Here is a 13,155-nt window from a genome sequence, read left to right as displayed (position 1 = left end):
ACTCTGCCACTTCGGACCCCAAGCCATATATTCGATATGAAACAAGACTTCTTGGTTGCTGCTATAGTGACCAACTAATCAGCAGGCATTAAGCACTTACTAAATTTTTGTCTGGGGGCGGAGCAATAGCAGTGATGGCAGGGTGTTTGCCTTGCATACGGCCTGCCCATGTTCAATCCCTGGTACCCCACATGCTCCTCTGAGAGCCTGCCAGGAGTGATCCCTGGGCGCAGAGCCAGGAGTAAGCCTTGAGCACAGCTGGGTGTGGCTCCCAAATCACACACACATAAAATTGAGCTCAGCGATTTGTCCTAACTATCTATGAATTCATATTTATTGCTGAATGACCTACGAAGAAGAAACCACTTAAGCATCAGCTGTATTTTTGCAGTACAGAAATGTGGAGTATAGTGACAAATATGGAAAGATACAAAAATTGGCAAAATATTTTCCTGCGATTCCATAGGCGAACCTTAGTCTGTGAAAAAGAGTGTAATTACTCACAGTGTCACAGATACTATGCTAATCTCTGTTTCTCCCTTGTTTTTGTTCTGATGCCACTGAGCCTGAGTACGAGCTCCAAGCCCTCGGGGACACATCACCAGCTAAACGTTGCCAGGTGTGATCTCGAGACCCCTGAGCACTGCTGATGTGATGTCCCTTATAGAAAAAATAAAATTAAGCTTTACAATCAGAAGTTGTGTAACTACAATGTGAGTCCTGAAATGACTGCTGTTGCTGGAACGGCACCCTGCTGTGATAATAGGGGATTGAAATTAAATTTGTTTGTATCTGCATGCATAGCAGCAGTGATTCATAGAAATTTTCAGCTTAGTCCTAGTGTCCCCTCCCCCCCGCCACCCCTTTTCCCCGGCAGTCATCCAGCAAAGCATTTCTGTTTTGGCAGGGACCAGAATTATTTATATGTTTGTCTCTGTCCTTATATCCAGAAATTATCTGGTGAATTTTATCAAATTAGTGGTGGTCGATGCTTACTTTGTAACAATTGTCTTCCATTTCTCAAGTCCCAGGACAGAATTAAAATCTTGGAGCTTTTGAATGTTATAGATAATCATACTTATGTAATATGTATTATCCAAGTCTGCTTGTTGAAGACACTCATCTATCTTTATATTCTACTGCTTCTAGTTTATTATTCTTGTTTAAAAGTTCATTTTGCGGTTTTCCTCAGTTATTTTTAAAGTCACAACCGGGGGGTCAGAGAGATAGTACACTGGGTAGGGCTTTTGCCTTGTATGCAGGTGACCCTGGTTCAATATCCAGCACCCTATATGGTCCATTGAACCCTCCAGAAGTGATTCCTCAGATCAGAGTCAGGAGTATGCCCTAAACATAGCTAGGTGTGGCCTCAAATCGAATAATAATAATAATAATAATATGTAATAATAGTAATAAATATCGTGTCTTTATCTGAATTGGTTCTGCTGTATATTCTTAAATAGAATTATATGAGTTATCCAAGCTTATCTAAGGTATATTCCCAGTAATTATTCATCCTAACCTACATTTTTTCATTTCCTATGGATGCTTTCACTTGTGATCTGTATTTGTAGGCTACATATTGGTGATGGTTTCCTAATTATTCTAATACCTTTACTTGACTGCTTATATATTAATAGTAGATTGTATGATTAAGATTGTCTTTCTAGTGGACTTGGATTAAATTCATGCAAGACCTTGTTTTTTAGTATATTATTTAAATACTGTTGTTGTGTTTTCTTTTATAGGCAAATTTTGAAGTTATAACACTCTGAACCTCATAAAATCATTGAATCATATAAATTAACTTTAAATGGCCAAGAATGTGTTGAAAATTTAGATTTGAAATGAGGCCTACTTGTTATCGAGTTAAATTCTCTTTGTATTTACACTAGAAAGAACCCAGAGTATGTGACAGATATGAATTGCTAGTATGCCTCTATTTAGCTTATTTATTCTATTATGTGTATTTTATCACAGCTATTTTAAGACATTTTAACACTATAATGCTATGAAATTCTGAAGCTTATTTATTTCTGTGAAATTTTTATGATTATTATAGATGTACTAAATTCAGTATTTTTATCTCTTGACTTTTCATGTTGTTGCTTACAGTTCATTTTTCTTTGTAGTGTAGCATCAACACTGTATATGATGTGTCCTGCACCATGCAGGTGTGGACTAGAGAGATAGTTCAGAAAGGAGGACACTTAACTTGTACACAGCAAACTCAAGTTTTTGGCATCAGATCATTCTCCAAGCTAAGCACAGAGCCAGGAGTAATCCCTAAGTGCCACTAGGTATAGTCCCAAAAACAACAACAGACCAAATAAATGTGGTTTGAGAAAAGTCATAGATAAAAGAACGTCATCACATTCGGTTTTGTAAAGACTAGCAGGTTCCCTTGGCCAGAAGCAAGTTTTATAATTCTTCTTAGTTTATAGCAACTTGTGAAATAGTTTGTAGGGACAGTCAGCTAAGCTAATTTCTACCCTAAGGTGTAGAAGCGATTTTGAAAACTCTATTTTCTTTTTCATAATTAAATCAGAAGTGTAGCATTCACGGATTCTTCTGCCCCTCTGTCCAAATTTTGGCTTGTCAGCCAGATTTTAAATGAAGATTTAAGCTGTTGGAAACCTCATGCTCAGTAAGCACTAAATTCCCAAGTGATTAAGGAAGATATTAAAATTTGGCTAGTGTAAAGAAAATCATGAGTGGTTGAATAAGCCTTTATCACTAGATTAGTAGTTAAAGGAAGATCATAACGATTTAGGTAATAAGCCATTTTTGTATGGTATTAGTAGACTTTTTTAATAGACAAGGTTAGAATTTATAATCTTACTAAAATATCCTTTTAGATCATTGGATTGAAGTGTTTTAATTCCAATGCCCTTTTATATAATTATACTACTATGTAGTTAAATGTCATAGTAAACAATTAGAACTTTTATTAAAATGAAAACTACTATTATTTTATATTGTGTAGGCTTAATATTTAGACATATATTAGTCTGTCCACAATTGGGTCTCAGAGTTCTTTATACCTTTAATTATTGAGAACCCCAAATTCTACATGTGTGGATTTTGTGTAATGGTGTTAATCATGTTAATAATGGTGTTATTTAGATTGAAATTTAAATAATCATATTAAATGGTTACATTGTCATACATAAAAAGCATATTTAGAATATTTTGATACTTTTGAATATTTTTGAAATTTTGAATATTTTAAATATTAAAGGCCCTCCCGTTGATCGTCGATTTGCTCGAGCGGGCCCAGTAACGTCTCCATTGGAGACTTTGTTGTTACTGAGCAAATCGACGATCAACGGGAGGGCCGCTGTTTAAATATTAAACCCAGTTTTAAAATAGTAAAACCTGGCCATCTGAACATCAGTATCATGAATGGCATAATAATATTAGAGATATTTTAAACTGTGACTAAAACAAAGATAGGGACCGAGAGTTAGTATATCAGGCTAGGGTATTTAAATTGCACATGGCCAACTTGGGTTAAATCCGCAGCACTCCTCTGGTCCCCTGCCCCTCCTAGGAGTTATTCCTGAGGGCAGAACCAGGAGTAAGTCCTGAGTGAGTGTGTGTGTGTGTGTGTGTGTGTGTGTGTGTCCGCCCCCAAAAGCAAAACCGATTCATTTCACTTTTGCAAACTTCTTTAACCATCTAGTGCAGAGGATTTCAAGTTAATTTGGCCTGTTTCTGCCTTCTAAGAAAGACTTTTCATTTAACCACCTTTTAGAAATCGGCCTCCTTTCAGCAGACCAACAGGGAACACTCCCCTATCCCACTGAGTGTACGGCCGCCCCCCCCCCGCCCCCCCCCCCGTGTTTCTTTCGCGCCCCCTGGTGGACAGTTTCACTAGCACCTTCCGGGAACCACTGGTGTCCTATACTGCTCAACCACCGGAGTGACAAATCGGCTTCCACTTGCTATCTGTTCTATGTATTCTTGTAGTTGAAGTAGGTAAAGAAAATTCAGCTTTGGAAAGATATACCAAATTTTTAAAATAATGGTAAATTTCCTTTGTTACTAACCCAAACTTGGATAAGAATGAGTTTCATGAAGATAGGTGTAGAATCTGATCTGTAACATAAGGTTGCTATACTCTGTTTCACTAAAATCCTTTATTCTGTTTGTGATATCAATGACTCTTTAAGCCAGATGACTTTTTATAACATCTTGGCACGTAATTATCTGAAAAATACTGATTTAGTGAGACTTTAAGATCCTCTAGTGACGGGGGCCAGAGGGATGGTACAGCAGGTAAGGTGTACCTACTGTACACCCTTGCAGGACCAGCATCCTGGGTTGATCCCGGGCACACATCTGTTCCCCGAGTTCACCAGGAATAATTCCTGAGTGCAGAGCCAGGAAAGACTCCTGAGTACCACCAGCTGTAGTTCAAAAGCAAATATTTTTTAATTAAAAATAAAAAGTCTATTTTTTATTTTTAAAAGTATTCATTTCTTTATACAGTATATTTAATAATTGTTACTCTCATAACTGTTATCAGAAAATTTGTGAATCTCAATAGAAAAAAGTTAGAAGATAAGATTCTTTTCCCCATACTTAATTTGATTCAGGGCATTTAGGGCCTGCAGATACCATATTTTTAACTGGAAACCCATGTCTTATCTTTGAAACAAATTATGTCACTCGCTTTTATTGCAGTAATGAACTTTATTCGTTTTTGAGCAAATGTCTTTACAAAAGCCAAAGTAATGATTATTTGTCTTCTGAATATAAATAATATTGTGGATAGTTAGTTCATAATTCAAATGATTTCACAAGTGCTTTTATAGAAATAATAATCAAACTCAGCATATAGAAGAAATTCTTTTTATATAATTTTCCATTTTCTCAATATAACATGAAAAAGCTGTCAAGAACTAAGTTAATATATTAGTCATTACAATGCTTCATTAGGACATTTTGAAATTAAAAGGGAAAAGAAACCTCCAAGACTTGGCAGTGAAGATTTCATGCTCAGGTGTCATGAATTTTATCCACCTACAATTACTTTTGTGCCGTTAGGCAAAGTATCAACCTAGGAAGGCAAGTAATCCCTTAAAATAGTAATGTAAAGTGTTTTTAACTAGATATTTCGCAAGGGTCCTTAGAACCCCTTAGAAACTCTCTGATCATCACTGTTTCATACAATATGACGATTTGGAGGGGCCGTCCAGGTGTTGCCCTGAAGTCTTGGACCCTTTCCCCTTAATTCTTGGCCAACAGGGCCCGCAGGTCAGTGGGCTAGTGCCGGGTTCTGAGGACACAGTGCTGCTCGGGTGGAGCTTCGAGCCTGCAGGCCAGACTCCTGGACATGCCGGTGCCTGAGATGAAACTGGGGTTGGTTGCATGCCCCTTAATCACTGCATTACCTCTGCAGCCTAGAAGATTGCATGTTTTTGATACCTACAAAGATACATAATAAGTCTAATTGCCATAGTAACATAACCTAATTAAAGTTAGATTAATACTTAACTACAATTAGATTTTGGTTAACATCTAAATCATATTAATAAAACATTTACTTAAGAATATACCAAAATATCAGCATTTGATGCAGCACTATTAAAAAAAAAAGAGGAAATAATGAAGTTTCTCTGCAATATGGATGAGCTTGGAGACTGTTCTAATAAGTGAAATAAGTAAAAGGGAGAAGGACAAAACCAGATGATCTCATTCCTGTATGGGATATAGAGACAAAGCAAGAAAATAGGTAATACCGGGCTTGAGCAGTGTCAGACCGTTGGCAATAGAATATAGAACCGATCACCAAATTGACAGTGAGCGTGAGAATCAGACCAAAGTAAGGCGAATTAAGGGACAGTGGTGGAAGGTCCTGGACTTTGGTGGTGTTTGGGTGTAGTAATTTTGCATATTCATACCAAAAACTTTAACCTTCATGTAAATAGATCACAATCATGATCATCCTGTTGTTCGTCGATTGCCTCGAGCAGGCCCCAGTAACGTCTCCTTCATCCTAGCCCTGAGATTATATTCAAGGCTCTTTAGGAGAATGAGATCCATCATTGTTACTGGTATTTGGCATATTTGGTACACCTCGGGGAGTTTGCCAGACTCTGCCGTGTGGGCAGGCTACATTCGGTAGCCTGCCAGGATATAAATAGATGTATAATAAAAATGTTTTTTATAATAAAAATAATTTTTTTAAAAATAAGGTGTTTTTAACAGGTAGCTGCAAGAGTCAAGGTACAGTACAACTCAACAGATACACAGTGACTGTTTCTTGTAAAAGTGATTTCTCTTCATTTGTAAGATTTCTCTTCATTTCTTAGAGGACTCGACAGCGTAATGTAAACACAACTATATGACTGCATAGGGCTGAAAGGCTATTTTCTTAACTAGATTTTATTGGGCCACACCCAGGTGTGCTCTGGGCTGACTCCTGACTCTCTGCTCAAGGATCACTCCTGGCGGCTCAGGACTGTGTGTAGTACTGGGGATCAAACCTGATTTGGCCACTTGCATGTCAAGTGAATGTCCTACCCATTGTACTCTCTCTCTCTCTCTCTCCGGCCCCTTACAGGCCAATTAAAAACCATTTAGAATAAGCGACTCATACAGGTAAGAAATGCTGATTTTTCAAGGAGGGTATCAGACTAGCATCACAGTTAAGTTTCCAACATTTAAAAAATAGGTTTTCTTAGATCGAGCATGTTCTGGAATCCCCTGGGCCATTCTTGATGTATTCCTGATTCACTTAGTCTAGCACCAGCAAAAGATACACGAGAGGTTTAGTGAAATTTGATAAATATTTGTTATACCATACTTGGGCAGAGTAGTACAGAGGTGAAATGTACTTTCTGTCCTTAAAGAATTCTTAGTGTAAAGGGGGAGAGTACCCATGCTGAAAGCAGTGGTGTTTAGAGAGGGTACCGGGAGGAGCACCCCACTCAGTCAGGATGGTTGGGTCTGAGTGAGTCATCTCTGGTCCAGTTCTGTTATCTTGGTCTGTCTGGGGGCGCAGGCCTTGCCAATGGTGCTCAGAGTTACCAGGCCTGTCTGTGGCATTGCTGGGGATGGGGGCGAGACATCTAGTGGTGAAGATGGAACCCCAGGCTGGATCCATGCCAGGCATGTGCTCTGGGCCTTTTTTGCTATCTCCTTTGTCCCAGTTCCAGTTTGCAAGATCTAGCAGTTAACCAAACAGGAGATGAGAAGCATATCACAAGAAGAACTTGGAGAAATGCTGTTGTAATAATGGAAGCTGCTTGTTATTAGGGCCAGAAGTTTAAAAAAAAAAGTTCGGGGAGAAATAGAGGATCACATATTCTTGAGATCCTAGTTAAATAAACAGGATGTGCATAAAATTTAGATTCCTGTCATTCCATCTCACTCACTTAGTCACTGGGTCATAGGCATACTGTTTTTGACATTTGTTAAACGTACCAAATCCTTCCTGAGCTGGAATTCTGCAGTGGGTTGGTTATATCCCGTTACCTAGATAGTTGGACATCTTCTCCTTCCAACCCCAAGATTATGGAAAGGCTGACTCATCTGCATTATTTCTCTGGACTAGCTGTGAGTGTAGCCTTAGTCTCAAAAAGTATTCCCATATATGTAAGTAGATGAATGGTAGTGTTCTGGAATAGAACTGAGCCAGTTATATAGATGGGCACCTTTCAGTTAAAAGAAAATACGGCTTTTATTGTAAATACAGCTTCAGTCAAACCTAATGTCAAGACCAGTTAATCAAAGAAGAAAGCTTATCTACTATTTCAAAGTGTCTTGTCTTATAATAGTTTCAGTCAAAATTCTAAATTTTCTGAACACTACCTTTCTAACTAGGACACCTTTAAAAATGAGGTTCTCGGATCTGAGATAGTCTAGTGGGAAGGAGTTTGCTTTGCATGAGGCTGACCTGGGTTTGATCCTCGGCATCACATAATGGTCCTCCAAGTCCTGTGCAGAGTAAGCCCTGAACACTGCTAGGTGTGACCCCAAAAGCAAAAACAAAAGCCAGGAGCATGGATAGCAACCAGTATAATTCAAACGAGTTTTACTTAAATCCTATTTAAAGTAATGGTATAAAAATGAATTACCTCTAGACCTTATTTATAACTTCAGTAGATTCTCAATAAGAAAGACAGGATGTGAGGGCGATCTGGCTATGACATCTCTCACTTCACGGGTCACCAGGGTTGATTTGGCTAATCTGGCTGGTTGGAGGAGTTTCCTGTTCCCCACTCACCTCTCCTTGTGCCTCCCTACTGGAACTTCATGCGGGGTGGAAGAGAACAGGGACTGACCGATCTTCAGTCTAGCATCGCCTGAGGGGCCCCTTCCCCTAAAGAAATGATTCATATACCTTAGCACTTTCAAAGGATTCCAGATGCCAACACAAACTTTGTCATTTTACAATTTTTATAGTCTGGTGTTAAAATGTTGAGCTGCGTTTCTCATTGCATTTATGACTCATTTCATTAATATTTCATCTGTGAGACCTGGGACATTAGGAAAAATTGTATCCCATGGGGTCAGGTTATTTCTGCCTGCCTCACTTGGATGCATTTTTTTTAAAAAAATTCTTAATCTTCACAGCTATCTAGTAAACTGGACACCTGCCGGTAGTACATACCTAGAACCTCTAAGGATGCTTTCAAGAAAAAATCTTTTGTATTTTCTCTTCATAGTTTTCATATTACCTTTTACAAATTTTAGTTATATATAAAAACACACACTATACTGTTCTTGAAAAATTACATGTGAAGTACCTCGTCCAAGCCTTTCACAGTGTAAGATTTTAAATGTTGGATAATTTGCCCTTCTTCCTCATACTTTATATTTAGTTGCATTGCACTGTATTTAGTCTATTACAAAGTAGGAGAGAGAGCAATAATATTACATTTATTCATAACATTTGATAAGAAGTGAAAAAAAAGTAAGTATACTTTTCTGAACATGGACACAGCAATGCCGATATTGCAAAAGATTGAAATAGTCAATGTGTAGTTAAATTACACTTATGATTCTGGTTACTGTAGCGTAACTGTGAAAATAAGAATGCCCAAATCACTCTGATGGTGAGAAATTTGTATGATATTTGTGTTAAAATAAGATTGAGAATAGTGTGACATGGCATTTCTGTGAATTCATTTATAGACTTATAAGGTACACTGTTTTGGACACAGCATCAAGTATAATGGACTAAACTTCTTGCCTTTTCATGAGAAATAAATTAGCTAAATAATAAAAGGTAAAGGCCCTCCCGTTGATCGTCGATTTGCTCGAGTGGGCCCAGTAATGTCTCCATTGGAGACTTTGTTGTTACTGTGTTTGGCATATCGAATACTCTCGGTAGCTTGCCAGGCTCTCCGAGAGGGGCGGAGGAATCGAACTCGGGTTGGCCATGTTGGCCGCTTGTAAGGCAGCCCTACCGCTGTGCTATCGCTCCAGCCCATATGGCCATATGGTCATATAGTAGCCCTATTTTAATTTATTGAGGATAAATAATAATAAATAATAAAAAATCTAAATAAATTAGCTGTAAGCTATAAAGAAAATAATCAAGAAAGAAAAACAGAATATATGCGACTGCAGTTTCAAACAAGAAAGTACTATTCACAAAAGAAAATTACTATTCATACAAGCATACATATTTGTAATTTCAGTATTTTAAATTGTGTAAATATTATAGCTGGTATGGTTAAAAATATTTAAAAATATCAGTCACTTGACTAATATTTATATTTACGTATCATTTGGAAGTTATATTGCTGTTACTCTGAAATAAGATATAATGGATTTTAGTCATTTTTAGATAAAATTCTTTTTATAAGCTTTAATGTTTCCATGCATGACAATAAGGAAAATTTTCATAATGAGTGATGACTTTAATGATACTAATATCCCCACTATTTCATAATAATAATAGATAATAGTTATAGATAATAGTTAATTCTTACTATCTATACTATGTGCCAGGTAGTTATTCCACTTTTTTGTATAATTTACTCTCAGTAGTTAAATATACCACAATATCTGTATTTTATATAGTTACAGAAACTAGAGAGGCACAGAAAAACTTGTCCAAGATTACACAGAGACTAAATCCAGAACTGAGATTTAAATGTAGGGATTTTTGTTTCAGAACTAGCACTTTCAACCATTTTGTATTACTAAAGTCTGTACTGGATGTGAATGCTTTAAAATTAGGTGGGATTTACCATGCAAAAATATAGTTAGAGTGCAGTTTTTGAAAATAGCTCCAGATAAATCATCAGACTTAATAATGACGAATGACATTGTAAAACTAAGTCAAAGAGGCGAGCTGGCAGCACATGGGAGCTGTGTAAAGTGATTTAAATGACTTTTCATAATATTCTTAATAAACCAAAGACAGGAGGACAGTGTGTATCCAGTACTATTCTTTTATTTTCTATTTAATTTTTATTTTATCCCCCCCCCCACTTTATTTAACACCATGGTCGATAAAGTTCTTCTCTGTGATTTGTTATAGGCATTCAATATTCCAAACACCAATCCCACTAGGACCTTCCCTGTACCATTGTCTCCATTTTTACATTTTTCCCAACTATCCACCTCTCAGACCGGCCCCTATACAGGCCCATGATAATTTTATATTGCTTGTTCCCACTGAATGGCTAGTAAAATCACCAAAAAATTATTAGAGTTAAAGAAAATCTATGAAAACTGTTGAATCTTACCATGGGGACATTAGTCCTTGTCATCCAGCTTACCAAGCTGTTGTTATTCGTTATTTGTTGAGCCTTCTGTGTGGACGGTTTTGTAGTTGGGTTTAGTTGACTCAGAGTGACACGCCCATCGAATCTGGTGTGCTCCCACTGGGATGTTTGTATTGTAGAGTTTAGAGATGTTGCTGCAGAAAATCCAGAATATTTATCTGGGCATTGAGCTTACATGAAGTTTTCTGTAGGATAGCATCTCTGGAGCCCAGTTGTGAGTTGGTGGAGTCTGGCTTGAAGCATGGCAGCAGATGTTGGGGTGTGTGTGCTTCGGTAGGGTGGGAAACTTGGCCCGCCTCCCTTCCGGGATATCCCTAGAGGTCTCAGCCAAACAGAGGTATGGGAGAGATTTTTGCAGCTAGTTGATCTCTTTTGAGATTCAGTTACGAATCTCTGGAACAGGACTGGTAGTTGAACTTGCATCACGGTGGCTTTGGGATGTGGGTCTCTAGTACAGTTCTTGATATACCCATAAAACGTTAATTATAGACAATGGATGCCTTTGAGCATCAACATTCTCTCTTGAAAGATATGTTGGAAAAATATGGTTTCTAGGATTAAATTACAGGCAGTGTTCAAGAGACTTTTCAGCAGAAACAGAATTTTTTTTATGAATATAGGAGGAGGAGAAAGAAAAAGATTTAAGGACCGAGGGGAGGTATAGATTCCGATGTGGGCAGTATTCATACTTTCTATAAGTTAACTTTCAGGAGTGCATTTCAGTCTTTTCATATGCATTTGAAAGATTCTCATGTGAGTATTCAATTAAATCATCCATAAAGGTGTTAGAATTTAAATATAGCTTGACTAAACAAAAATATGACATAACAAGAAAATAATTCGTCTCTGTTATGCTATTTATAATCCTACGTATGTGTTTTATTTCCAGGGAACCTTTTATTATTTTATCAGGAGGTTTATCCTATGATACTGTTGGAAGAAGACCTTGCTTAACAGTTATGCATGGGAAAAGTACTGCTGTGCTAGAAATGGACTATTCAATTGTTGACTTTTTGACTCTTTGTGAAACACCATACCCCAATGGTAAGCTTCATATCGTTAAAACTGATTCCGTACAGTTCCTTGTCATTCGCGATAGAGACCTGCAAATTGTCTAAGTAATTTGCTTATCCTGTTTTGCTGCTTTTATTATTTTCTTGTAGAGGTTAATTTTTTTAATAAGCTTTTGTCTGTTGAGCATTTGATATAATAGTGCCTTTGGAGTATAAAACTACCTGTATATGAAACATTTTTAAATAACAGAATATTAGTAAATTAGAACCTCTAGAGAGACAGAAGCAGTAACTAAATAGATGGGTGGAAAAATAGAAGTAATGTCTATGCATAAAATGTGATACAGAATTTATTTTAAGGAATGAAATGACAATTGTGGAGGCTAGTAGTTCTGAATTTTATAGAGCAGACTCTCAGACAGATTATGCTGAAAAGAGTTGATGTCACATTCAAGTTGAATTCTTTGGACTGAAAACTTGAACAGTTTTCTGTGTTGCAGTCTCAGGTGGAAATTATTTGTTTTTTTAGAAAAGCCCAATCTTTAGCTTCTGATACCAACAACTGATTAGATGAGACACACATTATATAGGCTATTTGCTTTACTTAAAATTCACTGATAAAATTGTCAGTCCCTTCTAAAAGTGACCTTAAATGTAACATCTTTATGGTATCTAAACAGTTGGGCACCATAGTAATCATGTTTAACACATTGAATTTACCATCACAACTATCTAATGTAATTTAAAATATATCATTTTCAGAGAAATTTAAGTCAGGGCTTATTTTTTTAATTTGAAGTTCTTTGAGATGGAAAGATGTAATATGGTTTGTCGATTCCAGGTCCCATCTAAATAATCAAGAGAGAGTAGTACTATAGTGTTTTTTATTAGATTTCTATGAGATACAATAATAAAATTGGTTCTTATGAGTATTGAAATTTAAATTTGAGGTTTTGGTGACTATTCCCTTGCCTTTAATTATAATACTATTGCAGTTTTTTGAGCTTCCTATCTTTATTTAAAACTGAAGTAATTTTCTATGGTTCTTCGTATAGATTAATCTGATTTAAAACCTATTAGCTGCCAGTTGTATGTAGTGCAAGATCAGAATGTAAAATGCTTAGAGAAAGCCAAATAAAAGAAAAACCAAGCAAAAAATAATTATCTGATTTGCTCTCCCTTTGCATTTTTAAAACTACTGCTTATGCATTATTTTTTTCCATTCCAGATTTTCAAGAACCATATGCTGTTGTTGTTCTTCTAGAAAAGGATTTAGTACTTATAGACCTTGCACAAAATGGGTAAGACGATACGCTGAACAATTAATTCAGTTTATGGCAAAAGATTTCTTTTATTGCAGAGCTTTATGCAGTGGCACAAGACTATAGCCA

The 13,155-nt window shown here is 36.7% G+C and overlaps 1 protein-coding gene across 6 annotated transcripts in view; it reads left to right on the top strand.

The window, feature by feature from the left end:
- The window catches only part of STXBP5 (syntaxin binding protein 5), a 180,483-nt gene that overhangs the window by 89,627 nt on the left and 77,701 nt on the right, over positions 1–13,155 (top strand). For all 6 annotated transcript variants that reach the window (XM_056126390.1, XM_056126389.1, XM_056126394.1 and 3 more), the window contains exons 10-11: positions 11,641–11,795; positions 12,993–13,065. In XM_056126390.1, the coding sequence (XP_055982365.1) occupies positions 11,641–11,795; positions 12,993–13,065 (228 nt within the window). The remainder of the gene's footprint in view (positions 1–11,640; positions 11,796–12,992; positions 13,066–13,155) is intronic.

This window comes from Sorex fumeus, unplaced genomic scaffold (assembly GCF_029834395.1).
Source record: "Sorex fumeus unplaced genomic scaffold, SorFum_2.1 ptg000061l, whole genome shotgun sequence".
NCBI classification, from domain to species: Eukaryota; Metazoa; Chordata; class Mammalia; order Eulipotyphla; family Soricidae; genus Sorex; species Sorex fumeus.
Note: the sequence above shows the minus strand (reverse complement) of the source record. Positions and strands in the feature narration are given on the sequence as shown.